Source organism: Zalophus californianus, chromosome 13, assembly GCF_009762305.2.
Source record: "Zalophus californianus isolate mZalCal1 chromosome 13, mZalCal1.pri.v2, whole genome shotgun sequence".
NCBI classification, from domain to species: Eukaryota; Metazoa; Chordata; class Mammalia; order Carnivora; family Otariidae; genus Zalophus; species Zalophus californianus.
This window is the reverse complement of record NC_045607.1, coordinates 8,604,048-8,630,944: the sequence shown is the minus strand read 5'-3', so window position 1 is coordinate 8,630,944 and position 26,897 is coordinate 8,604,048. Positions and strand designations below refer to the sequence as shown.

Below are 26,897 nucleotides of genomic sequence, written 5' to 3'. Positions count from 1 at the left end.
TTAGCCTCGGGGTGCAAACAGTGTCTTTCTAGCCTGGGCGGCTGTGCTTTAGGGCGGCACTAGTCTGGGAGTTGTCAAGCCTCTACCACGCTGGGCCTCAGTTTCCCCATCTGATCAGTGAGGGTTTTAGATTAGCTCTCTAGTAACAAACTATAGATTAGCTCTCTAAAGACCCTTGTGGGTCTGCTCGTCTGTATGTGTCTGAAATTGGAAGGGCTTTCCCAGGGTCAAGATACTGGGCAGTTTCACTGAAGACTTTTTGCAAATGTGGACTTTTTAGTCGCTTAATACACTTGGTTTCAGACAGGCTTTAAAATGATTCCCAGAAGTGTTTCTAAGCCTTACCTTAATCATATTTCATCCCTTGCTTTTGTCCCTAGTAGTAGTCAATCACATCCCGCTGAGTTTTTGCATGCAAAATGTTTTTGTTTATATTTGCCCATTTTCTCTTTGTTCCTTAGTCCAGGCCCTCTTTGCTTCACATCTGGATTATTGCAACAGCTTCTTAGTTGGTCTGTGACTTCAGAAGTCCCCCATTTCCCCCCTCCTTCCTTTATGCTAATGCCAAACTTAATATAGGAAGTCAAAAAAAGAGTTGAGTGCTTGCTTGATTATTAAATGTCAAGATGCTGTTCCATGTGGTGGGGGAAAGTATTGGAAGACACATAGCCTCCAAGCAGCTTTACACTGGGTGCTGAGGCTTTACCTGTGAAAAGGTAATTGATTGATGAGACGGGGCTGTGTGCTGTAGAATTAAGAAGGAGGAGAGATGGAGGTCATTGGAGGTTGGTCGGGGAAGCCTTAGCGGGGAGGCAGGATTTGAGCTGGTTGTTAAAGGGTGAGTAGGATTCGATAGGAAAAGAGAAATCAGGCCCAGCGTTCCAGTGGAGTTGGGGAATAGACCAGTCTCCTTGTAGAGAAGTGTTCATATAGGAAAGGAAATAGGAAGAAAGATTGGTTGGGGCTTGTTCCTGAAAGAACTTGAACACTAGGCCAAAGTTAAAACTGTTCTAACGGCCATGGTGAGCAGCAGGAGACTAGGGGTGGTTTGTGATAACTTGCAGGAGGGGAAGGGAGAGGCTTGGGGCCAGGAGATCAGCTAACAGGCCATGCCATGGCACTGAGTAGTGTCCTCCTGTCTCCCCATTGTGTCCAGCCACTGCCCACCCTGTTTTTTTTAAGACTGTCCTTGGTTTGGCCCCTCCCCACCTACCTGAACCTATTCCCTGCTTCTCCCTCTCCCGTCTGTCCTCAGCAGAAGCAAGTTTATGACTGCCTCTAGGGCTTTGCTCCTGTTGTTCCCCCTTCTGAAGTGCTGGCCTCCTTTTTCTTCTCTATGTAAATTCTCCATTTCACTTCCTTCAAGCCCCTGCTGAAGATATACTTCCTCCAGAGGGTGTTCCCTGACTGCCCTACCCCCATGCCTTTGTGGCACTCACAATCTAAAGCTCAGGATTCAGCATTTGTTCCTTGGTTATTGAATTTGTTCTTGTCCCAGCTGGAGTGGGAGCTTTTTGAGGGCATTGTGTCTTAATACTTCTTGTGGAGCCCTGGTGGTATCTAATACGGTAGCCGGACTTTATAAGAGATACTCAAATACCTCCTGATTCTTGTTGGTAAACAACTTAAAAAAATTTTTTTTATTTCCCTCCTTTTTAAAGGGGAATCTTATTACTTATCAGCTTTCTCTGTTATATATCACTTAGGTCTAATGCCATTCAAAGTGGATGTTTTCCGCTTTCATTCTTAGAGCACACAGAGCATAAAACGAATCTTTGAAAGATTAAAAAGTTTACTTTTGATTATGGGAAAGAAAAAAGTCATGTAATTCTTCTGTTGGAGACTGGGGAAAGAATCTCAGCTTTGGAATCAGGCCTGGGTTTGAATCCCAGCAAGGCTACTTACTAGCCTGTGAACTTGGGCAAATTGTATAATGTCTCTGAGCCTGTCTTCTCATCTATAGTGTGGGGATAGTAAAATCCATCTCATAGGGTTGCTAAGAGTTTTAAAATGAAATATATATATATATGAAGGAGGTAGCAGAGTTTGTAGCTCCTATTAACTGCTCAGTACATCTTCATCATCATCATCAGGTGTAAATTTATCAAGGTGGAGAAATGAGTTGTGGATTTCTACATGTCTCTGGATCCTTTCAGTTGAAGCACTTGTTGAAAATGTCAGTATCCTGAATCTAGAATGTTTTCTTCCCATTCATTTTCATGTTACTTTAGTTGAAATTCTGCTTCATGTTTTTTCAAACTTCTTAATTGTGTCCATTTAATGTTTTATAGCTGACTGCTGAATTTAGCTTAGTGAAGGTCATCAACTGAATGCAGTTTAATATCTAATGGTTATTTTCTGGTTGATATTGATGGCACGGAAAACCTCACGGAAGAAAGCAATTCAAGGTGAGCTTTTCTAATCCTTCTGTCCTAAGAGGGGGGACTTGTTTCCCAGGCCCAGTGTCCCTGGAAATGCCAGCAGTAAGCAGATGAGATGCCACTTATTGACATTTTTGAGTTCTTGGCCTTAAGAAACCTTACTCATTCCTTTACCTGAAACCTACCTTTCTCATTTGGGATGAATTCATGAAACATCTATTTACCCGTTTCATAGAGGTAAAGAGTTGTTTTTGGACAGAAAGGACATCATACAGAAAACTGGCTGCAAACTACTCAAAGCACAACACAGTGTAAACCCTTAATTATCATTGTTTGGTGCGTAATGATACATCCTTAAATGAGAATTCTCTTCCCAAAGATCAGTAAGAGTCTGGCACCAGTAAAAACCCTGCATCTCGCCAGTGTGCCTGAATTCCCACTCGCAGTACTGACAAATCCAGGTTCAAATCCTGGGCAGTGACCTTGGTTTGGGAAAGGTTCTTCATCTCCCTGAGTTTGTTTCCTCATCTGTAGAATGGGGATAGTTGCACTGTCTGTGTCAGAGTGTTGTCATGAAGTTTCAGTGAATAGGTGAAGAGCTTACTTAGCATGTGGTACACACACTAGGAGAATAACTGTTAGTCGTTCACATTGCACGTGAGGTTACAGAGGCCAGCCCTACCCATCAGGACAGCCCAGAAGAAGCTTCTGATGTTCTGCATTGACTGAAAGACAAACCCCACTGTCAAACCAAACCATACTCTCAGAATTAGTGTAACTGAGCAGACTTGGAGAATGTTAACGCCTTGGTAGGAAATCTTAACAGTTTGGATAAAAATGTTCTTTCAGGCTCACATGAATTAATGCAGTAAGAACTCTAGACTTGTTTTCTTTTAAATTAGGATGAGTGCTTCATGAATATCCATCACGGAATGCCATTTTATTTATTTTTTTCGTGCATTGGGTTTCAGCAGCACCAGAATGTTTTATGCAGCCCTGGTGTTATTCGGCTGCTGCTTTCTAAAGGATTAGATTGTAATTCATGACAGCTCAAGTTTAGTTTTGATCTAGACCCAGGCAGAAATACCTAGAAAAGTTATTTTTATATAGTTGTTACTGCTGTTACCATGCCTGCTGTCCCTAGTGCTTCCATCTGTGGTCTTTTTCATGACTTTTTGTATGGAATGGAAATTAGAGATCTGAGGTCTTCCGTGCCTGATAGAGGAAGCCGAGGTTGAGTTGTGGCTCTGGTGTCCGCAAGTGACTGAATCCAGCAGGTGCAGATCTGGGTTTGGAATCATGAGCATCTTGATTGAGAATAATGGGTACCTCTGGTTCCTTAAACCACTCCCAGATTTGTAACCTTGCTTTCTTTTCTTAGAAGTGTCACTGGGTATTTTTAAATGAAGCTGAGCAAATTAGAGTGTTTATGGGTTACATGGGGATGAGCCACCTTGCTAGATTTGGGCCGCTAGAAGGGATGGTCTTGGGTCTTCAGCAGGAAGAATTGAGAGCTGGGGGTGTAGCGATGGTGGCAGCCGGGGATTTTGAGCCCCCAGCTTGGTTCGGGTTGAGTCAGCTGACATGTGCCGAGAGCCCCTCTCTCTGCCAGACACAGTGCTGGGCTCTGGGCACAAGGTCCCTGCCCTCAGCCCACGGCCGAGAGTGTGTGCTCAGCAGTGCGTTGCCAGTTGCTTGGATATTATGCTTGTGCTTTTGTTCCAGTTGTTGTTATGGGGAAACACTTCCAGGGTTTTCCCCAAGAATGTTGTAGAGGGGACTGCAAAGCCCATGTGGGTGTTTGCCCAGATGGCATTTAAGTGTCCCCTCTCTCATCTTCAGACTCTCTTCAGAATGGGTTAGCAGCGCAGGAAGGTATCACTAGTCTACATTCTGGTTTTCGTTGTTCAGTTCCCTTACAGCTTTAAAAGAAGGCCCGATGCAGAACCTTATTAATGAAATGTTGTGTTGAGGAGAGGGCCAAGTGTGGGTGTTACCTTGTTCTTGTGACCATGTTCGAGTACCTCTCATAGGAGCAAAGAGCAAAACTTTTCTGCTCTCAGCTAAACTTTTTTTCTGTTTCCTCTCTCATCTTACCAGATCAGTTCTCAGTCAATTTTTGGTTACTCCCAAATCAGCATCTAATGTTTCCGTACAGCTCCACCCCCGCCACCGCCCCTTCCCACTACCTGTCAGACAGCTCTACACAGATCCCCAGTGGGCAACCCAGACTCCTCTTGTCTGAGACTGAACTCGCTTGCCTCCCTGAATGGATAGCATCCTGCAGTCTCCCCAAGTCCTGTTGAGTCCTTCTTTGGACTCATGTTTAAGTTGGCAGCTGCCAGTATTGAGTTTGGGTTTTCTAATCTCGTGTTCAAGGCCCTCCACGTCCCGACGGTGGTTTCCCTCTTTGCCCTGTCACCCCTGGAGCCTGGGCCCCAGCCACTACTCCAGACATCTTTCACTCCCTTATTCCCTGCTCCTGCCATCCCTTCTGTTTGAAGTGTTCTTTGTGTTCCATTTGAAATGCAAAGCCCTGTTCACATATTACTAACACCAGGAAGCTTTCTTTTGTTCTGTTTTGATTTCTAAAAAGAACCTTTTTGGTCAAAAGTAATCAGTCTTGTCATTGCTCCCCATAGTTCTTTGTTTCTGCCTCTATAATTGCTTGATATACTAATTATCCCCTTGCAGCTTATCTTTCTCCAGATTCTTTGGTTTACAAAATTATATATTTTTAGGTAGACTCTTACACATGTCTTAAAAAAACTTTTGGTGAGAATAATACAGCTATGTGATAAAACATTCAAAGTATAAAATGAAGCCTGTTTCCCTTCCCTCTCCCCAGTCCTTAATCCTCATTCCCAAAGTCACTGACATTAATAGTTTCATGTGATTCTTTCCAGAGTGGATACAGCAGTGTATATTTATTCTTTTAAGAAAAGTACAGGAAAAGAATCCCACATATGCATACATAATTGTTCTTTATCATGCTGGTTTGGGCTAAGTAATAGAACTCTTTTTATATTGAAGCATACTGATCTGCCTATCCGTATTAATGGCTGTGTAGTGTTTCATTGTTGATTTTTTGTTTCTGTTGTTGTTGTTTTGAGCCAGTCTCCTCTTGATGGATTTTGAAGTTCTCCTTCTCTCTCTCTCTCTCTCTCTCTCTCTCTCTCTTTTTTGTTATAGCAAATAAAAATGCTTAGTGGGCATCCTTGTTACATATATCCTAACATACTTGTGTAAGGACTGTATATTTGTAGGATCGATTCTTAGCAGTTTAATGGTGGACCAAATGGTGAATGCCTTCTGCATTTTGATCGATCTGACCAGGTTATCCCTTAGGATTACACTTGCCAGTTCTTTTTAAATATATGCAAATCTGATGGGTCACAACTGGTATCTCATTTTTTCTTTCTCTAGTTCACATGTGTTTAGTCATGAAGAGAGCTAAACATCTTTTCTTTTTTAAAGATTTTATTTATTTGAGAGAGAGAGAATGAGAGATAGAGAGCACGAGAGGGCAGAGGGTCAGAGGGAGAAGCAGACTCCCCGCTGAGCAGGGAGCCCGATGTGGGACTCGATCCCGGGACTCCAGGATCATGACCTGAGCCGAAGGCAGTCGCTTAACCAGCTGAGCCACCCAGGCACCCAGAGAGCTAAACATCTTTTCATGTGTTTTTGGTTATTTGTCTTTTTCTTTTTCTGTGAAATGTTAATTCCTTTGCACCTTCTTCCATAGGATGTTCTGTGTCATCCCGATCTGATTGATTTATAATATAATTCAAGGAATTTGGAGTGTAGCCCATTGTCAAATGCACATGTATTTTTCCTCAATATGTCATTCACTTTTGGGTTTTGCAAAGGGTATTTTTTTGTCCTATTTGTCAGATGTATTGGTCTTCGCCTTTGTGGCTTCTGGGATTTCTGTCATGCTTGGAAAGACCTTTATGTCATTATTATAAATAAATTCATGCTTTTTTTCAGTTAATTTTTGGTGAAAGTCAAGTCTTAAAAAATACTGTCATAAGAACATGCATTAAATGGAAAATAATAGGACCCTCTTTCCCTTCCCTGGTGCTGAGAAATCGGTAAACAGTCAACACCTTTGAAGACTCGTGTTGCTTCCCTTGACTGTGTTTTCTTCCCTTTGAGCATCTAGTGTTGTCATGTGGGAGGGCAGTCATTACCTGTTCAACCTTTTGCTGAAACTCAGTGGGAGGAGCAGGTGAAAGGAAGAGCAGAGTGTCGATTAACTGGTACATCTGTTCGCCCGTCAGGATCAGTCCTATCTGCGGGACTGTGGCTCTGCTGCCTTTGCGAAGTAGCTTTTTTATTCTAAAGCTCCTTCAGGCAAAATGCATTTGTTCTTAGTGAGCTTTGGAACTCCAGATTAGGGGTAAGATTCCCATGCTGGCTTTCAGAACAGGGTCTTGTCCTGACGCATGGGTGTGGTGAGATGTTCTATAGCTTTTTTGGGTGGGATCTTGTGGAGATTTCAAGCATCTTTACTAACCAAGCCTCGTTGTCATGTGGTCTTGCATCGGATCTTAGTTGTCTTTTCAGAGCACGCATGCATGTTTATCTCTAGGACCCCTCTCCTGACCTCAGGTCTGTGGGAGGAGCATCCCAGGTTGACCTGTACACAGGTCATGCAGTGTGGCTCTCCCCTGTGGCTTGTGGCCACAGTGCCTCCCTGTGGAAACGTCCTCCCTTCTCTGGTTGCCCAGTGTGCCTTCACTCCCCAGTGTGCATCCGTTTTCTTCCCGAACCTGCTCCTTCTCCACTCCTCATGGTTCCGGCCTACCCCTGGCCTGCACTGGCCTTGCTGCTGGCCTCGGTGCTTGGTCAGTCCTGGATGGCCCCTCCCAGTCTGCTCTGGCTTTTTGAAGACCAGTCCCAACGCTGCTTAGAATTCCATTGAACTTGGGCTGAACCTGCGTCTTGGCAGCATCTGCTCTGTGACTTCCACCTTTAAACACCAAAAGGACCAGTTACTTGAGCCTCAGGCCAGTGGTTTCTAATTAATTGAGGCTGTAGCATGAAGATGGCTGTTTATTTAGAGGTAAGGGCGCCTGGGTGGCCCAGTCGGTTAAGACTGGGTGTTATGAAAAGGTGTTATGCCTTTGGCTCAGGTCATGATCTTGGGGTACTGGGATTGAGCTCCACTTCGGGTTCCCTGCTCTGTGGGGAGCCTGCTTCTCCCTCTCTCACTCTGCCTGCCGCTCCCCCTACTTTTGCATGCGCGCATGCACTCTCTCTCTGCCAAAAAAATAAATAAAATCTTAAAAAAAAAAAAATAGAGGGTAAAATCAGCCAGGGTAAGGGACTGTGATGAGGAAAAGCTGTGCAGATGGAAGGCATACTATTCCTCAGCTGCAGAGCCACCTGGGACCTCCCCCCGCCCCCCAAAAGCCCTGACTTCTCTTGGAGGTTTTGATCTAGGAAGAAGATGCCGTAGTAAATTCCTAGAGCTGAAATTGTTCAGTCACCGGGGACATGCATTTGTAATTTTGATGGATATTAATAAAATACCCCCTGCTCGCCCTTCTCCATCCCTTTCCTCCTCACAGAGCGGTAGGAGCCCTTGGCAGCATTAGGGGGACGTTTACCACTTGTCCCTGTCCCTTTCCCTGGCCACCACGCTAGGGCAGGAATGTAACCTGGGGCAAGCTTTCTTCTCGTCTTGCCTTTTCCTCCGCTCTTCTGACTGCTGTTCCTGCTGTTCCCTGGCAGCCGATTAGACAAGGATCAGGAGTTACTGTGTAGGAAGTCTAGATGGGCCGACTGCAACAGTCCTGGGAAAGTTAGCCTCTTGGAGTCTCCGTTTCCTCATTTCTAAAATAGGGGTAAAAGTACCTCCCTCGGGGGAGGGCAAGAGGATTCAGGGAAATAATGCATAGAAGTCCTTTATGACACGCCTCGCCTGTATCAAGCATTCAGGTGGTGTTGGTTATTGATGATGATGATGATGGGCTTTCCCAAGGAAGGGAAAAGGCTAAAGGGTGTGGGAGGTGGCAGTGAACCCTTTGTACAGTTGTTGAGGCTTGTGTGGGGGGGTGGCTGGCCACGAGGAAGGGGATGACGGAGACCAGTGTCAGGACAGCTCCCGTCAGAGGTGGTCCTTCCCAGAACCCGCTGAGACCAGTGTGGGCGGAGTCTCACCAGACGACCTTGGCAGGCGCTGTGTGTGGGGTGAAAGCTGCTTCCAGGGGTTGAAAGTATTCTCCCGTTAAAGACACTAGCAGAGCAGGAAGTGTGTGTGTGTCCATTGGTTGAATGAGCAGGAGAGGACTATGAACAGGTTGAGGAGCTGACAACTAGCAGCCCCCTGCAACTAAGTCCTCACCACGTGTGCTTTTTTTAAAGAGGTATTTCATGTTCTTATCAAGAGTGTAGTCTTTACAAACAAGCGGAAAAAGTGTTGTTAAAATAAGTATTAATGAAAGAAAAAAGTATTAATGGTATCGAAGAAAAACGTCCAGCTGATATATGCTTGTTTTTTAAATTCGAAAATAACAATGGAAATGTCTAGTTTGGGGATGGCTTCTTGTCTAATATAATGTGACAGACCTGTGATTAATCTGCTGAGTTAAAGAATACTGATTCTGATGTATTTAGTGAGAGGAATAATTAAATTCGTTATTGTCTTCTGAAGCAGCTGCAAACTTAGTCGAGATGAAAAACTAATATATAAATCACTTCTCTGCATTATCAAAAATGATTTTCATTCCCACATCTCTCTGAGTTGGGAGGAATCTGTGGTAAGCCTATATCAAACTGCAAGACTGGGAGCCTTATTTGTCTTTGAATTCCCTTTGGTTTGTGCGTGCAGAAGATTGAAATTGAGTATTTCCTATACACGTAGAAAAATAATTTAAATTCCCAGCCAGTATGCCATTTAGTGATTGCAATTAAATGTAATATTTGCAGTATATAAGACAAAAGGCTAATTTCCTTAATTTGCAAAGAGCTCTGACAATTCAATAAAAAACGCAAATACAGGCAAAGGATATGAAGAGACAGTTCCAAGACAAGTTTAGACAAATTGCCATTAAGCATGAGAAAAGATGATCAGCCTCACTTGTAATTAAATAAAAGCATTTCAAAACCATGAGATGCCATTTAAACTGATCAGTCTGGCAAAAGTGAAAAGGTGTTATGCTCATTATGGGGGAACAGGGACTTCATGTGCTAGTGGTGAGGGTAGCTGCCACTGCCTTTGGGACACAGTTGGTATCAGTAGAAATGAGACCATGATCCCAGCAAAGTCTTCTGCTTGGAGGAAATACCATGGCTATTTAAATTTTTTTCCTGTTTAGGGTATTAATTGGGGTCTGGTTAAGTACATTGTAACACAGCCTTCCATGGAGTACTCTGAAGTTGGAAAAGATAATGAGGTAGATGAGTTTGTGCTGATGTGGGAAGATTTGAAGGTGTATTAAATACATTACAAAAAAAAACAAACCAGAATATAGAACAATTTATGCTGATATGTGTTTATAATTTTCTCTGAAAGAACACGGAAAACTTTTACCAGTGATTATCTTTGGGAAGAGGAAACTGGGGAAGAGCTTTGCTCTTCATTTTATATCTTCTGTACTAGGATTTGTAGTTTGTGTGCATATATTTTATTTTAAAGATAAAACTAATGAAACGTTGATCTAAGTTAAGTGTAGGCCCACTGACGTTCTGTGCAGGGGAGGAATCAAGATCTACAAGAATCCAGTTGGGAAACTGCTGATCTAGAGGAGTGGGGGATCATATGTGAACTTGATTGTCTCTTGAAGAGGTTCTGACTTACTTTACCCCCGGACCACTAGACCTGACAAATCAGGTCGTTGGGTGTAGAACTTGTGATTCATTATGCCTTTTGCTCCTTTAAGCTTGGTAACGTGCCTAGGGCTGAAGTTACCTGCAGATTCCCTGTGTGTAAGACTTTCGGAAGCCTCTTACTCTGGAGTGTTGCTTGTTAGCAGCTCTAGGCAGAGGGCTTTGAATCTCATTGTCACAGCCAGAAGGAGGTGTTAATGTAAAGGAGAGGAGAGGGAAGCACTTCCTTTCTCATTTGCAGAAAACTGGAAACCCTCTCTTAGGTGTTAATCATGGTCTTTGGTTTTTCTCTCCAGTGATTTTCTTTCAAGTATAGTTCTCTACTTTTCTCCTGAGAAGATAAAAAGCCACGCAGAGGAGGAGGAAGCCTCACCGGGAAGCTAGATTCAGTTGTAGACTATTTCAGAAATGCTTCCTTGTTTGCTCTTTTCTACTGGTTTTTGCCCAGGACTGTGCATCTTTCAAAAGCCTAAGCCCACCTTCCTTTTGCCCCTTAATTCCCAGAGTCACTGTTTACACACCCTTGTGTCATGCTAGACAGTATATGTGTTTCTAGAAGGCAGTCTGGTGTAGTTAGGGCCACAACCTCCCGAGTCAGACCAAGTTCATCTTTTAACTGTGGGACCTTTGGCAGTATCTGAACTGCTTTTCCTCAGTTCCTTCATCTACAAAATAGGAACAATCATAGTATTTCCTTCATAGAGTTGATAAAAGGGTCAAATGAATATATATATAAGGTGTTTAGCACGAGGTAAGTACTCATTATATGTCAGCTTTTATATGCATTCAGTGCATGAATTTCCCTCATTTAATCATGACCACGATCGTGTTGGGCAGTAGTTCTTCGGAGACCTTTTCTAGGTAGGAAATCCAAGTTAACTGACTTGTCCAAGACCACATGGCTGTTTAAATGTTCATTGTTATTATTTTTATCAGAAAGTGGCAGAGCTAGGATTCATAGCCAAGTCTACCTTCAAAGCCACCATCCTGTCCCCCTAAAAAAAAGTCTCATAGCTAACCGTGATGCTATGGGCCGAGCAGCCATTATGCTCAGTGCTTCCTACCTTTTTTTTTTTTTTTTAAAGATTTATTTATTTATTTCTTAGAGTGATTGCGCATGTTTGAGCACGGGGGGGGGGGCGGTGGGGGGAGGGCGGGGGGCGGGGGAAGGACAGAGGGAGAGGAGGGAGAGAGTCCTAAGCAGACTCCTTGTTGATCGGGAGGTGAGGCTGTGATCTCACAACCCGAAACCAAGAGTTGGGCTTAACCGACTGTGCCCCCAGGCGCCCCAGTGCTTCCTACTTCTGCATACTTGTATTCCTCATAACAAGCCACGAGGCAAGGACTATTATTCCCATTTTCAAGATAAGAAAACTGAGACTTGGAAAGTTAATGAAGTACCTCACCCAAGTTTTACAAGTGGAAAGCAGGTATCATTTGAACCCAGGTCTGACTCCAAATTCATGACGGTTTTTATATGGTCTTTTCCTATCTTTTAAAAACTGGATGAGGGGACACCTGGGTGGCTCAGTTGGTTAAGCAGCTGACTTCAGCTCAGATCATGATCTCAGGGTCCTGGGGTTTCAAGTCCCGCTGTGGGCTCCTTGCTCTGTGGGGAGTCTTGTTTCTCCCTCTCCTTTTCATGCTCTCTCTCTCTCTCTCAAATAAAATCTTAAAAAAAAATGAAATAAAAACTGGATGAGGTATCCTAACTTTTTTTTAAGTGTTACTTATTTTTAATGATATATTCAGATAGTTTAGAAATGTGTCTAAAAAGATTGATTGAAAGCTAATAGGGCTTCCAGCTACCCTGGAGACGGTAGAGGTTATCTGTTTTTGCGCATCATTCCAGAAATAATCTGTGCATATCCATGATGTGTATATATTGACACAGCAGTGTGTGTGTGTTTTCACGGTGCTTTATACAAACACCTATATACCCTTCTGCACTTCACCCTTTTCCTTCAGCAGTATACCATGGTGATTATTTCATCAGTATGAAAAGAGCTTCCTTGTTTGTTTTTTCTGGTTGTTTAGCAGTCTTAAATATGGATGTCCCGCAAGTTATTAACCACGCTCCTCTTGATGGGTATGTAGTCTGTTCTGAATCTTTTGTCGTTTTGTCCAGTGCTGTAGTAAATTCCTAGGGCTAAAGTTACTCGGTCATGGAGCATGTGCATTTGTAATTTCAATGGACATAACTAAAATGCCCTCTGAAGTATTTGCTCATTTTACACCCCACCAGCAGCGTCTGTCAGATTATCATTGGCAGGAATTTTAAGACGTTTTTTATTTTACTTTTTTTTGTCATTCCCAAGTAATAAATGTTCACTGTTAGAAGTATGGAAAGTACAGGAAAGTACAAAGATGAAAGTAAAAACATTTTTAATCTTACATAATGTAACCATTCTGTATATATCTCTCAGTATTATTTGTATGTATGTTTAATATCTGTATACATACATAATTTTAGAAATATCCTGCTTTTGTTGTTACCTGATTTTTTTAAACAGCCTTACTGAGGTATAGCTTACATATCATAGAATTTGGGTCGTCTTAAGTGTACAATTCAGTGATGTGGTTTTTGTTTTTTTTTTTTTTAAGATTTTATTTATTTGACACAGAAAAAGCGAGAGAGGGAACACAAGCAGGGGGGGTGGGAGAGGGAGAAGCAGGCTTCCCGCGGAGCAGGGAGCCCGATGTGGGGCTCGATCCCAGGACCCTGGGATCATGACCTGAGCCGAAGGCAGACGCTTAACGACTGAGCCACCCAGGCGCCCCACAATTCAGTGATCTTTAGTAAATTTATAACCTTATACAGCTATTACCATAACCCACTTTCAGACCATTTCCATCACCCATAAAGATCCTTTGTGCTCATTTGTAGTTGATTTGTTACCTGATTTTTTGCCATGTTATTACATATTCAAATATTTATTGAGTGTCTACTATGTGCCAGGCAGTAATCTGGATGATAGTTTGTAAAACAGATAAAAATCCTTGCCCTCTTGGGGCTTGCATTTTATAGAGCTAACTTTGTATTCTTCCTTACGATCAGTTTAAATAATGACCTAGTATTCAGTATGTAGGTGCACTATGCTTTAGTGATTTCCAAGAAGGTGGACATTTTGGTTGTTTTCATTGTTTTGCTGTTGTAATTGAATATACTGACGGATAAATTCTTGTGCCTATATCCGTGACAGAGAAGTGCGCAGTCAAGAACAATGCCTGTCGTAAGGCTTTTGTCATACTTGCGGACCGGGAGTGCAGGAGAGCACCGCGGTCCTTATAGCACTACCAACTGGGATTAAATCTTACCAATCTGAGAAAGATTTGCGTCTCATGTTAATTTTTATTTGTTTGTTTATTGATGTTGTTAAGCACTTTATCTGTGTTTCAAGACTTAATTTCTTTTTTTGAAGCATCTGTTCATAGTCTTTTGCCCATTTTTCAATTGTTAAATTTGCTTTTATTGATTTATAAGAGTTTTATACTTCTTCACCATATATGTCGTATTTTTCATAATTTGTCTTTTGTTCATTTGTTTTTGGTCAAAAGCCATTTTTTAGATGTGTAAAAGGTCTTCTGTGGTTAAATCTCTGTTTTTTTCCTCTGGTATCTGGTTTTGTGTGCTTAGTAAGACCTTCTCTAGAAATTTTTTTGGGGGGCATGTGGTGGAGAAGGGATCTAACTTTATTATTATATATTCCTATTATCCAAGCAGCATCTGTTTCAAAAATTCTTACTTTTTCACTGATTGGAAATGGCCCACAGGGCCCATCTGGTCTGACTTCCACCTGCCTTGACAGCCTCGTTAGGCCTCTGTCCTTCCCCTTGCTTCTTCCCCCAACTGTACCACACTTCTCTGACAGCGCTTTCCTTCCTGCTCAGGCTCTCCTCGCTTTGTGTCATTCCTTTTGTCTGCAGCACCTCCCCGCCCCCCCATTACAAAAGATCTCATAGCCCTTGTCATAGTTTATAACGAGAGAATTTGAGCTCACCTGGACCCCTCGTGCCTGGTGCGGGGAAGAAGACAGTGTATACTCACAGTGAATGAATTCTAGTGTGATCATACATTTTGACATCTGTATGTTTGGCTTTTTTTTGTTTTTTTTTTTTCCTAAAATGTCTTCAGTATTGGGCGCCTGGGTAGCTCAGATGGTTAAGCGTCTGCCTTCGGCTCAGGTCATGATCCCAGGGTCCTGGGATCGAGTCCCGCATCAAGCTCCCTGTTCTTTGGGAGCCTGCTTCTCCCTCTGCCTCTCTCTCTCTCTCTCTCTCTCTCTCTGTCTGTCTCTGTCTCTCATGAATAAATAAAAAAAAATCTTTAAAAAAAAATGTCTTCAGTATTTATTCTTCTAGATCTACACTGTCCACAGTGTGGTAGCCACTGGCCACATGTGGCTGTTGAACACTTAAATGTGGTTATTCCAAATTGAGATGTGCTGTAAGTGTAAAATACACATCAGATTTCAAGAGTTAGTATGAAAAAAATGAAAGGTCCCATTAATAACTTTCTAATAACAGTTATTATAATGAGTTATTAGAGTACTTAACTAGGTTAAGTAAAAATGTATAAAATTTTAATATTTTTATTGTTAATGGAACTGCTAGAAAACACTACACAGGTGGTTGGCATTATATTTCTGTTGGACAGCAGTGTTCTAAGATGAATTTTAAGTCATTTTGTGAAGTTACTAAGGAAGTACTTCATTGGACTGCATTATAGTCATAAATTAATTTTGGGGGAAAGTGTCTGTAGCATGGGATCTTTCTGAAGCGTGATATGTATCTTCATTTATACATGTTTTTGTCCTTATTAAAGTGTTACAGTTTTCTTCTTGTAGATCCTATTTTTTGTTTATCCCCCAGGTATTTTATAGTTTCTGTTACTGTTGTTGGTTGTGACTTGTCATTATCTTACCTAACTGGTTTTTTATGTAGAATAATTTTTGAAACGCTTCATTTGCTCGTTCCTGCTTCTAAACAGACTTGTTCCAGTGATTCCCTTGTGTTTTCTGTGTAAATAGTCCTGTCTGCCTTGAATAGTAATTTTACCTCTTCTTTTTTCATGGCTCTGTGCCTCAATTTTCTCTTGTCTGTGGCTTTGGCTAGAACTTCCAGAACAATGTTGAGTAAGAGAAGTGATGGGCAGACGACCTTGTGTCCTCCCAGGGACTAACGGGAATGCCTCTACGAAAGTGTTTACCGGAGTGTGCGCCAGGGAACACTACTTCTTGGGAATATTTACATGTGTACCTTGAGAGAAGAGTTACACACTTAAATGAGTGTGCAAACTGCTGAGCTAAATAGAATTCTTGTCTGCAGGACTTTTCAGGTGGGTTATTAGGCTAATAACAGGAAGGCTAATATACAATATATATATTGTATAATCCCTAGGAGGTAGGGATTTGAGTCTAGCGCATGGGCTTGTGTGCCACTAAATACATTTTGGGAAATGCAGATACGATGTTTCTAAGGATGGTGTTGCCATTGGCTTTGTAGTAGGTGCTGTTTATTACATTAGGAAAATATTCTCTTCCTATTTTTTCCTTAACTTTGAAAAGGCTTTTAACTTTCTAAAATCCACGTTTGGCATAGTTTTGATTTGGCCATATGGTTTTTCTCCTTTGACTTACTGATGTGGCAGATTATACATTTCCTAACATGTTGCCGTCCTTACATTTGGTCACAATATATTATTCTCTTAATAGGTTATGTTTCTGAGTATTTCCTTGAGGACTTTAAAATCTGTTTACTTTGGTGAAGTTGACAGTCCTCTTCTCTATCCTGTTCGCCATCTTCTGGCATCAGATTTATGCCATATAAATTGAGATGCTTTAATTTTTTTTTTTTTTTGAGATGCCTTAAATGTTTCAGCATGCATCTAAAACAGTGTGAACGGCCTGAAGATCATTTATGCTTTGGCACTTCTGTTTCTTTTTATTTAATTCTGCCAATTTATGTTATTCTAAAAATATGTCCGTTCCATACAGATTTCAAATTGATTTCAATCATAAATCTAGGATAAATAAGGGCACAGTATTCCTCCTTAACTGAAATGTTTTAACTCAGATTCTGACATGATAAAAAAAATTCTAGTGTGATCTAGTCACACTAACTGGTTGATCCTTTCCTGCGGGCGTCAGATTTAATTGCACATTGTTGTGTCTTATAATTTTAAATTTTCTCTGCGATTATATGCTGTTCTGTATTCATTACTTTTTTGCTTTCTTTGGGTCTAATTGGTTGTTTTCTGACCTCTTTGATTTCATTTATTTTTCTTCTTTGTTGTTTAATGATAAAAACTTTTAAGGCACTGACTTTCCCTGTTAAAATTTTTGGTTTCAAAATCCTCAACATTTCATTTTGAAAAATTTCAAATATACCAGAAACGTGGATTTTACAGAAAACACCTGTATACACCCACCGTCTATGCTCTACACCTTCCTGTGTTTTTTGCTTTATCACCTATATATATCCATCTCTTTTTTTTTTTTTGATGCATTCTCTAGTAAGTTGAAGACATAATTAAACTTTTCTCCTGAGTCTTTCTTGCTGCAGATTTGATGTGTTTTTTTTTCTAAATAGTTTTATTCCTTTTTGATTTCCTCTTTGATTCAGTGCTTATTCAGAAGGTGCTTAAATTTCTATTGGTTGAATTTTAACCACTGAAATATAATTATTAGATCTGATTTTGTTGTGTCTTGGTTAGAGAGTGCAGCCTGGGCTGTATCCACTTCCATGGTTATGAGTGATTTGGTGCACTGGATTCTTGGCAAGGGCAGCCAGCCTGTGCAAGGTGTGCGTGCGCTGTGAGCACTGGTGGACAGTGATATGCTTGTGATATGTCCATCACTCTTGGTGCTTGTCCTGTCTAAAGCTCTTCACTGAAAGGGTCAATTGCCAACCCAAAAGGATATAAAGGTGTGCAGAACTGAAGGGGAAAAAAATGCACTTCAAGACAACTCAGATTCTAAGCTAAAAAGGGTTTAGCTCTGTTCAGTGTATCCCATGTGCTGTCTGCTTGAAAAACACCAATTGGAAACATACTGATAAGGCAGAACATTTTTTAGACGAGTTGGCCTATTTTTTACAAAGTATTCCAAACCCTCAGAAGTAGGTGAGACTGGGAGATATTTTTCCTAAAAGGATACCAAATTCTCAATCAGCTGAAAAGGCCCTACTATCTGTAACATGTTATAATTTTGATGAAGGTGAATGTTAGGCAGTTGGGGCACTAGGCTGATTGATCTTTAGGTTATCTGACTTTGGGTGAATTGACCAAGACCAGTGAAAGACTGAAAATAAGCAAGAGGAAGAATGCCCAGGTCGACCCTCGGAGGCCCAGTAGCTGCAGTGGTGGTGGTGATGGTGGTGGTGGGATTTTTGCAAGCTTGTGTTTATGCCACTTGTACTGAGTGAGGAGTCACTGGTGAATTATGAAACTCTCTCTTTCTGCAGATTGCGCTTCATGTCAGTAGAAATGGACAGCAGCAGTTTTATTCAGTTTGATGTGCCCGAGTACAGCAGCACTGTTCTGAGCCAGCTAAACGAACTCCGCCTGCAGGGGAAACTATGTGACATCATTGTTCACATTCAGGGTCAGCCATTCCGAGCCCACAAAGCCGTCCTCGCTGCCAGCTCCCCCTATTTCCGGGACCATTCAGCATTAAGTACCATGAGTGGCTTGTCAATATCCGTGATTAAAAATCCCAATGTGTTTGAACAGTTGCTGTCATTTTGTTACACTGGAAGAATGTCCTTGCAGCTGAAGGATGTTGTCAGCTTTCTGACCGCGGCCAGCTTTCTTCAGATGCAGTGCGTCATCGACAAGTGCACGCAGATCCTGGAGAGCATCCATTCAAAGATCAGTGTTGGAGATGTTGACTCCGTGACCGTCAGCGCTGAGGAGACAACCGAGAGTCGTAATGGAGTTAAGGACAGCAGCTTCTTTGCCAACCCGGTTGAGATCTCCCCTCCGTATTGCTCTCAGGTACGGCAGCCCACCACGAGCAGCGACCTTCGGATGGAGACGACGCCCAGCAAAGCTCTGCGCAGCCGCTTACAGGAGGAAGGGCACTCGGACCGAGGGAGCAGTGGGAGCGTTTCCGAGTATGAGATTCAGATAGAGGGGGACCATGAACAAGGGGACCTGCTGGTGAGGGAGAGCCAGATCACCGAGGTGAAAGTGAAGATGGAGAAGTCCGACCGGCCCAGCTGTTCCGACAGCTCCTCGCTGGGGGACGACGGGTACCACACGGAGATGGTGGACGGGGAGCAAGTTGTGGCAGTGAACGTGGGGTCGTACGGCTCCGTGCTGCAGCACGCCTATTCCTATTCCCAAGCAGCCTCACAGCCAGCCAGCGTCTCCGAAGCTTTTGGAAGTTTGAGTAATTCCAGCCCGTCCAGATCCATGCTGAGCTGTTTCCGAGGAGGGCGCGCGCGCCAAAAGCGGGCTTTGTCCGTCCACCTGCACAGTGATCTGCAGGGCTTGGTGCAGGGTTCCGATGGTGAAGCGATGATGAATAACCCCGGGTACGAGAGCAGTCCCCGAGAGAGGAGTGCGAGAGGGCACTGGTACCCGTACAATGAGAGGTTGATCTGTATTTACTGTGGGAAGTCCTTCAACCAGAAAGGAAGCCTTGACAGGCACATGCGGCTCCACATGGGCATCACCCCCTTTGTGTGCAAGTTCTGTGGGAAGAAGTACACGCGCAAGGACCAACTGGAGTACCACATCCGGGGCCACACCGATGACAAACCATTCCGCTGTGAGATCTGCGGCAAGTGCTTTCCATTCCAAGGTACCCTCAACCAGCACCTGCGGAAAAACCACCCCGGCGTCGCGGAAGTCAGGAGTCGCATCGAGTCCCCTGAGAGAACAGATGTGTACATGGAACAGAAACTAGAAAATGATGCATCCGCCTCAGAGATGGCCCTAGATTCCCGGATGGAAATTCACACAGTGTCTGACGCTCCTGATTAAGATGGTAACGAAGTGCACCCAAACAAAGCACATTAATCAATGCATATTTGTGATTTGCTTTGTTGTAATCTTTGGTTTTCCCAACCATCTGGAAATCTCTCGGTCTCTTGGCAGTTTTTCTAAGGTTTCTGGAAGGAACACTTCATTGTGTTTATCCTTTCCCCCCGCCCTCCCTCTCCCAAGGAGCTCAAAGCATGAAGGGCAACGTATCCAGGGAAAACACAGGCTGACAGTATTCCTCTTTGGCTGAACTCTTAATCCAAAATCTGCCAGTGATTTAGCTATGCCAACTGGTTGACCCTACATTCTCTGCCAAGAGGCATGCTCTCTCGTTGTGTGCGCTGGCATCGGTGCGTTTCCATGGAGAGAGACCAGGATGCCGTCAGCTGATACAAATGGGTAACCTTTTCTAATTTAAAATGACTTCTAGGGGGTAGTTAGACAATTTATATATATATATATAATAAAGCGATTATTATATATATAGTATATATACATTCTCAAATTTGATTTTATTCTGGTTGAGGTGAATGTAAGAGGAATATATAATTTAATACAATGTGAACAGGGCTTTTGACTCTGTCTCGTCCCTACCTGATGTTAGGGTTTTGCCCCTTTATTTCCCTTACAAAAGAATGTTAATAGGTTTTCATATATATTAATCATTGTGTCCAAAAGCAAGCAAAGCAAATCACAGTGTTCATAGCTCTGCTTCGTAACAAGTACATAAACCAAATGCCATAAAATGTATTCAACTCTAGTTGGAAACCGTTTGGAATTTTTGTTCGTTGTCCAGTAGGTAAGCTGGATGACCCGTGGTGCTGACCTTTTTACATATTGTAGTGTTATATTAGCCAACCCCAAAGGAGCAGTGGTTTTCAATGTTTTTACTGGCTTACGAATCTACCTTCATTCCGTACTGTAGAAACATACATACCAGGTAACTAAATCAAATCACTCTACCATGAGTTAGTACTCGCACTAAAGGAAAGGGATTTGTAGTTCTGTCTACAAAATTCTCCAAGCAGTGTTGTGGGTTTTTTTTTCCCCCCTCTCTCTCTCTTTTTTCAAACAGCTAGTTCAGGTGCACAGCAACTTTTCTACATGCAGTTCCCAGGGAAACTGCAGAACTTGGAATTTGTACTTTTTGTAAAGATATACTCTATGGGAATTGCAAGCAATATCTCTATCTTAGTATTGTGTGTGCTAATGAGAGCAGTGGCTCCCCCACTCTCAGTGTTTCCTGCTTAAAGAAACCAACAGTCAAAAAGCCCTCTATGATACTCTGTGTGTCACCAAATCTGTGTGTGTCACCATTTTTTTTGGTCACGTGGTGCTATTTTTTATGTTCCGTATCTTTTAGGTCAGTATCGTTGTAGAAAATGTGAAATCTAATGGTCATAGTGAATTACAGGTTTTTTTCCCCTCTCTTGAGTTTGTAGCTTGAAGAGAGACCTCAAAATCATGTGCTGGCAAACACATTACTGTGTGAGAACACACCTGAGTCCTGTTTGAGTAACGTTTTGTGAGCGCTCTAGGAAAAGTCTTCAGTTCTGTATTTTGTTTCCCCGTGTGCTTGTAGTAAACAAAACGGGCTTCCCGAGATCTCTTCGGTACTGTGTACTCCCACAGAGGAATCTCGGCAGCAGTCGGATGGTGTGTTGGTGCTGCAGGCTGCCCGCAGAATCTGTGCCCGAGAACCTCGGCCCCGAGACCCGCAGCCAGTGTCTCTCCACAGGGGAACAGCACAAACCACCTAAAAGCAACACGGACACGAAATAGACCAACCTCAGAGGCTAGGAGTTAAAGGAATACAAAAATAGATGTTTGCCGGTTTTCCATGCTTTTTTGGCTCTTAAAATACCAAGAATGGTGGGGGCTTGGGGGAGGGGGCAGGGTGTTTTGGGGAGGTTTTTGTTTCGTTTCGTTTTGTTATTTTGAGAAAAGAAAATCATTCAGGCCCTTGTGTGTGATAGCCCCCGGGGGTGGTAGCTGTGCGGGAGCGTGTCTTTAGCACACAGGATCTGTCTGCTCACGTGCGAACCGCTGCGCCACACGTCAGTGTTACTACGTACAGATTACACTCTAATCCTGCTGCTCCCGAGGAGCAGCTTTTGCTAAATCGGGTATATAGTATGCCTTTTCCTGTCAAACTGCCTAAGTAAGGGGTGCGTTCTCTCCCTGAAGCACTTGCCCAACTCCTGTCAAAGCCGCGTGCCTCAAGGGGAGGCTGGACCCCAAGTGTTTACCCACTTAAATATGTTCTGGGGTTTCAGGTAAATGTTTGTGATTTTTGTTTTTTTTTCCTTACATGAGTTAGCTTGGTTTTGATTTTTCTTTTTAAGAATTAAATGCAAAAAATTTGTGTGGTGATACAAATTAAGTTTGTGACAAGAAATGCCGAAATCAAGGACATGAGAGGTCAGGCTCAGGGAAGGAACCTCCTTTTCACTCAGGCTTGGGGCCTCCTGAGAGGTCTCCAGAGCATTCCGTGATAGATGAGACAAGTCGGGAGGGGAGAGCACTTGGGGCAGGTACCTCGGATATCCTGGTTCTTGTCATTGTGTCCGTCTTTACCTTATTTACACGGAGTTCCTTGTATTTGTCAATTTGTTTAACTGGTTTGAGTTTACCAAAGAGTGACTTATCCAAAATTGTCTTTGACAAAACTATACATTGCTTTGATTGTACAGTTCAGGTTCAAACATTGTAATGGGACTGTTAAGGGGCAGAAAATTGATTGAGTTTCTCTCTAATAACCATGATTCCACATCTTGCAAGTTCCACTTGCCTCCCATTCATGTTGCTAACACTTGACCCTTTCCACTGCTAGCAGTGTTAAGAATGAATTCTCAAGCCATAACCCAGTACTGTAAGGTTCCACAGGGCTTCGAGGAGGCAGAGCGGAGGCCAGCACAGAGCTGGGCAGCCTCTCTGAGCGAGCACGCTGTCGTGCTTCTCAGTGTGCGTGGCGGGTGGAAGGTTAACTCCATTCAGATCGGGCAGCAGCAATTAATTGTGCCTTGTCACATGAGGACGTGCCAGGAGGATGAACATGGCCACAGAACAGAAACATTCTCTCCCCGAAGGTCCCTTCACGTCTCCACAGACGAAGTTCGCTGTGTAACTCCTGAGAGCAACTCTTTTTGGAAAGCAAAGTCCCGATTTCTGTACAGTTTTAGGTTAGATGTTTCATTTATAACAAATGCAAAAGTCAATTAAGATAGAAGTGATATGTGAAGAAATCTTTTACAGCAAAACATATCCTGAATTCATATAGGTCTGTTCATAATTGAGTCTCTTCTTGAGCTACCTTTTCCAATACGTAGACAATGTGAAGACAGTGACGGCGTCCTTTCCTCTAGGTGTTTCACCTGTTACTACAAACTGTGAAAACAAAGAATTTTATACTTTTACTAATGTTTGTGGTTTTAAACAGTTGTTTTCATTCTAATCAGTTCTCTCCCCTCTAATTTCTACTAAAGCTGTAAATACATTTAGAAATTATATTTGTAAATACAGCATATGAAGACAAGTTAATTTTTTGGTCAGTGGAAAGCCTCCCAATTGGCTCTGCCTTGGCAGTTTTGTTTTTTTGTTCGTTTGCGTGTGTGTGTTTGTGTGTGTGTATGTGTGTGTGTTTAACAGCAGAAAGGATACTGTCGGTTCACTGTTAAGCAGAATATACTGTAGAACTAAATTGATAATTTTCCAGCTTCCAGAGCGTGAGTAGACGTCTTTTCTCATGATAGCAGTTATAACCAAGTCTTTGTTTTTCCCTTAGCCCAGACCATAGGCCTGCATATCTTTGTGTGTGGTTTTTGTTTTTACTTTTATTTTTCCAGCCTAGGCTCTAGGAAGAACTTGCAGGAACACAAAACAAGGGCTGGGGGGTGGGGGGGGTGGGAATCATCTACGTGAATGAGCTTTACTTTAAAGAAATCAATGTATTTTATTTTAACAACTTTTTCTATTAGTTACTGTGATTTTTGTTGTTGTCTTTGTTATTGTTAAATTCTGTAATGGTTTCCTGTGAAGCCTCCACTGAAAGGGACTCAAATATGCAACACCTAAACTATTTTCCAAGGGCACACGCCCCTTGAATGGTGCTTCTAGACTGGTCAGGGTTATTTATTAAATTTTATATATGAAAGTATTGGGGAATTATGTAAATTCTTTATATGAAACTATCTAGTTCATAAATCATAGATTTCATATTACTCAGTGCAACTGAACTGAACGTTCAGAAGAGTCATTCACATTGTTCCAAATTTGTAATGGTTGTCGCACGTCACATACGTCTTCTTCAGTAAGTGCCAGAGTGTTTCCACTGTTTCTGCCCGGTGCTCGACTTCTCAGCCCGGAGGAGGACCTTGTTTTCCCTGGTTCCCCTCTGGGCCTGGCACACACAGGGCTCCTGTAGTTCTTGGTCAAGTCCTGGAGTGAGCCCTGCTGCAGACGCAGTAACCAGACCTCTTGCTGCCCCTCAGTGACAAGTATGCTGTGAATTCAACCTTTGGACTTGCTGCCCAAGCCTTTGGTTGCTGCCCTGACTATAGTAAGAGGTAAACTTACCTGGTTTCTTTGAGAATGACCATTTTCCTAATGTGAAAACCATCTCTCTCACCACTTTTATTAGTAGGGCTAACATTTTTTTCCGTTATAAATGGTTGAGCAATTTGAATGACTTAACACAGTGTCATTATCTTGCAATATAAACTGGTAACCTCACAAGCCCACACTTCATCACCATATGAAGTAAATGAAGCTAGCTAAGCGGATGCTGTATCAACTAGTAACTTGCCATTAAGGATTATTTTATAGCATGAATTTAAGACTATTTATTCAAATGATATTTTACTCTTGTATTCATTTTGTTTTAGATTTGTGACATGAATATTTCAGTGCTGCTTAATTTTGTTCTGAATTCTTGTTTCTTGCTTGTAAATGGCTTTTTTATGGTATAAAGTCAATGGAAATTGCTGTTTGTAAATAAAAATGCTGCTAGAGCAAATGGGCTGTGGCCTCCCTCTGTGTTTGCCCCTCCAGCCTCCCTGAGCCCCACTGGCTCTACAAATGTCTGCCGTGTCATAATTTCTGTTAACCGCTGTTTTTGAGAGGGGACGATTTCATAAGAAAGTCTTATGCCACCATAGTGCTGGGAAGACGACAAAGGAGCAGGTGTATTTCTATATGCCTCCCTCTGGTGTGGCGAAGACCGATTGTCAGGGGCCCCCCGTGTGCGCCCAGTCTCCCCTAGAAAGAATCGCTGGTGACCCCTGTCCCCACTTGCCTGCAAAAGCTCTCCCTTGGCTCTCTGGATGTGCCATGTTCACTCCCGCCGCAGAGCGTGGAGCTGTTTGCGTCGTGTCCGCCGTCTCCAACTTCTTCCTCCCCATTACCAGTTGACTCGACTTTAGATTTCAGCCTCCCTCAGTCAGGGAGCCCCTGCCTACAGCAGCAGCCCTTCTAGATCAAGCCCCTTTACCAGGCACGGATGGAGCAGCATGCCTTCTGCCCTTCAGAACAAGTATTTCAGCTGGTTAATTGTATGTTGATGAGTGAGATTGCTCAGCTAATGTTTCTCCCTCTAGTCTGTAAGCTTCGTGACAGCAGGGATCCAGAACTGTCTCCCTCGCCTGTATATCCTTAGCACAGGACCTGGCACCACACCAGTAGGGATAGAACAAATGAGCAAATGCATGTATTCTGGGAGGTTTGAGCCGGGCAGCATGGCTGGGCAACAGGGAGGGATTAAACTTGGCTCCTAGTCCGCTGGAGCTGCCTGGCTCCTTGCTCCTTACTGGAAAACGGGGCCTCCCTCTCAGGAGGGCTCCTCTTCAGCGCAGTGGGCAGGGAGATGGCCCCTCGTGTAAAAGCTCCATGTAGGGACCAGCTTCAGGTGCTCCCTGGGGGTAGGGGGACTCTTGAGCCCCTCAAGGGTGCGTTGGAGAAAGTGCATCAACTTCAAGTCTGGAGATCTGCTTCTAGCCGTGCCTGCGCCTGACTGTGACCTTAAGCAGGTCCCTCACCCTCTTTAGTCCCAGTTTATCTATAAAATGATGGAGTTGGACTCTCAAGGCTCAGATAATTTGTGAGGCAACGGCTTCCCATAGGCTTTTTCCTTAAGGCTGGAAAGGCAGCCCAAGGTCAAGAGTCAGGGGCGTTCTTCTCTGGTAGGGGTAAGAGGAACATCCCGAGGGGGTGAGGTCCTGGAAATGGGAGCACCACCTGAAACAGATACACTGAGTTGGAGCCGGGGCTGTGTAGACATCAGTTGAGCTGCTTTGCTGACAAAGGCTACCGGCAGTAGCGGGCTCTTTTTTTTTTTTTTTTTTTTTATTTATTTGACAGAAAGCATGCGCACACAAGCAGGGGGAGTGGCAGGCAGAGGGAGAGGGAGAAGCAGGCTGCCCGCCGAGCACGGAGCCCGATGCAGGGCACAATCCCAGGACCCTGGGATCATGACCTGAGCCGAAGGCAGTCACTTAACTGACAGTCACCCAGGCGCCCGGTAGCGGGCTCTTTTCATCCGTCCTAAACGCACAATCTGTCCTCACTTTGGTTTCTTCCCATTACAAGTCACACAACTGGCTAAGGCCTCCTGGCTTCAGGGATGTTTATGATGTCCTTTGTAATGTCAAAGGACAACCACCAATCCGTAATTGCTTGCTGGTTTTCATCCCTGTTCCCTAGGCCATTTCCTTGAAAGCCCCTCATAGCTGAGTGACTTTTATGTTTAACATCTTGTGATGTTGTCCTTGTTTATCACAACAGACCTGGCTTGCACACCTTTTGTCAGCAAAACTTTTTCAGAACACAAATAGCAAAAGAGGCCACCTGGAAGGAAACATGCAGAACCTCATCAGCTTGGGGTCCTGCCGTGGAGCCCTCACCGGGTGACTGCTGTGGCCTGCTTAGCAGGAGGTTTATAATAAAGCCTGTTGACCTAGCTGTCAGGGGTCAAGAACGTACTATTACTCTAAAGGGGATAGGGGGAGCTTTGTCTACATGAACACTGGATTATAATGCGGTCACCCGCAGGGCAACCTGCCTGGGTCTGTGGGGGCAGAGTTGCATCCCTTTCCTGTCCAACTCTGAGACAACAAATAGGTTCCCTGCCCCTCATCTTTTCTTTCTTTTTTTTTTTTTTAAGATTTTATTTATTTATTTGACAGAGACACGAGAGAGGGAGCGGGAGAGGGAGAAGCAGGCTTCCCGCCGAGCAGGGAGCCCGATGCGGGGCTCAATCCCAGGACCCTGGGATCATGACCTGAACCGAAGGCAGACGCTTACCGACTGAGTCACCCAGGCATCCCCCCGCCCCTCATCTTTGAAAGAGGTTGCTTACTAGGGCTTCTTTTGTCCCTGCATCTGGCCTAATGGAGCTTAGATCTGATCAGTCTGGCTGAGCCCCTAAGGGGATAGCGTCATTCCCATTTGGGGTGGCGAGCTAGGTGTTGCTTGTGGTTGTGGTGCCCCCCACACACCCCCACCCCCACCCCAGCTCTGCAACAAGCCCACCTCAAGTTTTGCTGCAAAGGCAGTGAGTTCCTGGCACTCAAAAGATTTCTTCAGCCCTTTTCGCCCCAGCCTTGGCACTCTGATCAGCCCTTGATCACTCTTCTCTGTGTCCCAACAGAAGATTTGCCTACGTTGTCCTTCCCCGGGCTCCCTGGGGCCCCACCAGG

At 43.5% G+C, this 26,897-nt stretch overlaps 1 protein-coding gene across 6 annotated transcripts in view; it reads left to right on the top strand.

Moving 5' to 3' along the window:
- Positions 1-22,834, top strand: part of ZBTB34 (zinc finger and BTB domain containing 34) — a 31,073-nt gene extending 8,239 nt beyond the window's left edge. For 2 of the 6 annotated variants that reach the window (XM_027616364.2, XM_027616363.2), the window contains exon 2: positions 17,682-22,834. In XM_027616364.2, the coding sequence (XP_027472165.1) occupies positions 17,692-19,206 (1,515 nt within the window). In that variant the 5' untranslated portion in view covers positions 17,682-17,691 and the 3' untranslated portion in view covers positions 19,207-22,834. Of the gene's footprint in view, positions 1-2,156; positions 2,177-2,291; positions 2,409-15,532; positions 15,556-17,662 lie in introns of those variants that run through there. The other 4 variants (XM_027616362.2, XM_027616361.2, XM_027616366.2 and 1 more) reach the window with 4 other exon arrangements.
- Positions 22,835-26,897: the final 4,063 nt, after the last annotated feature.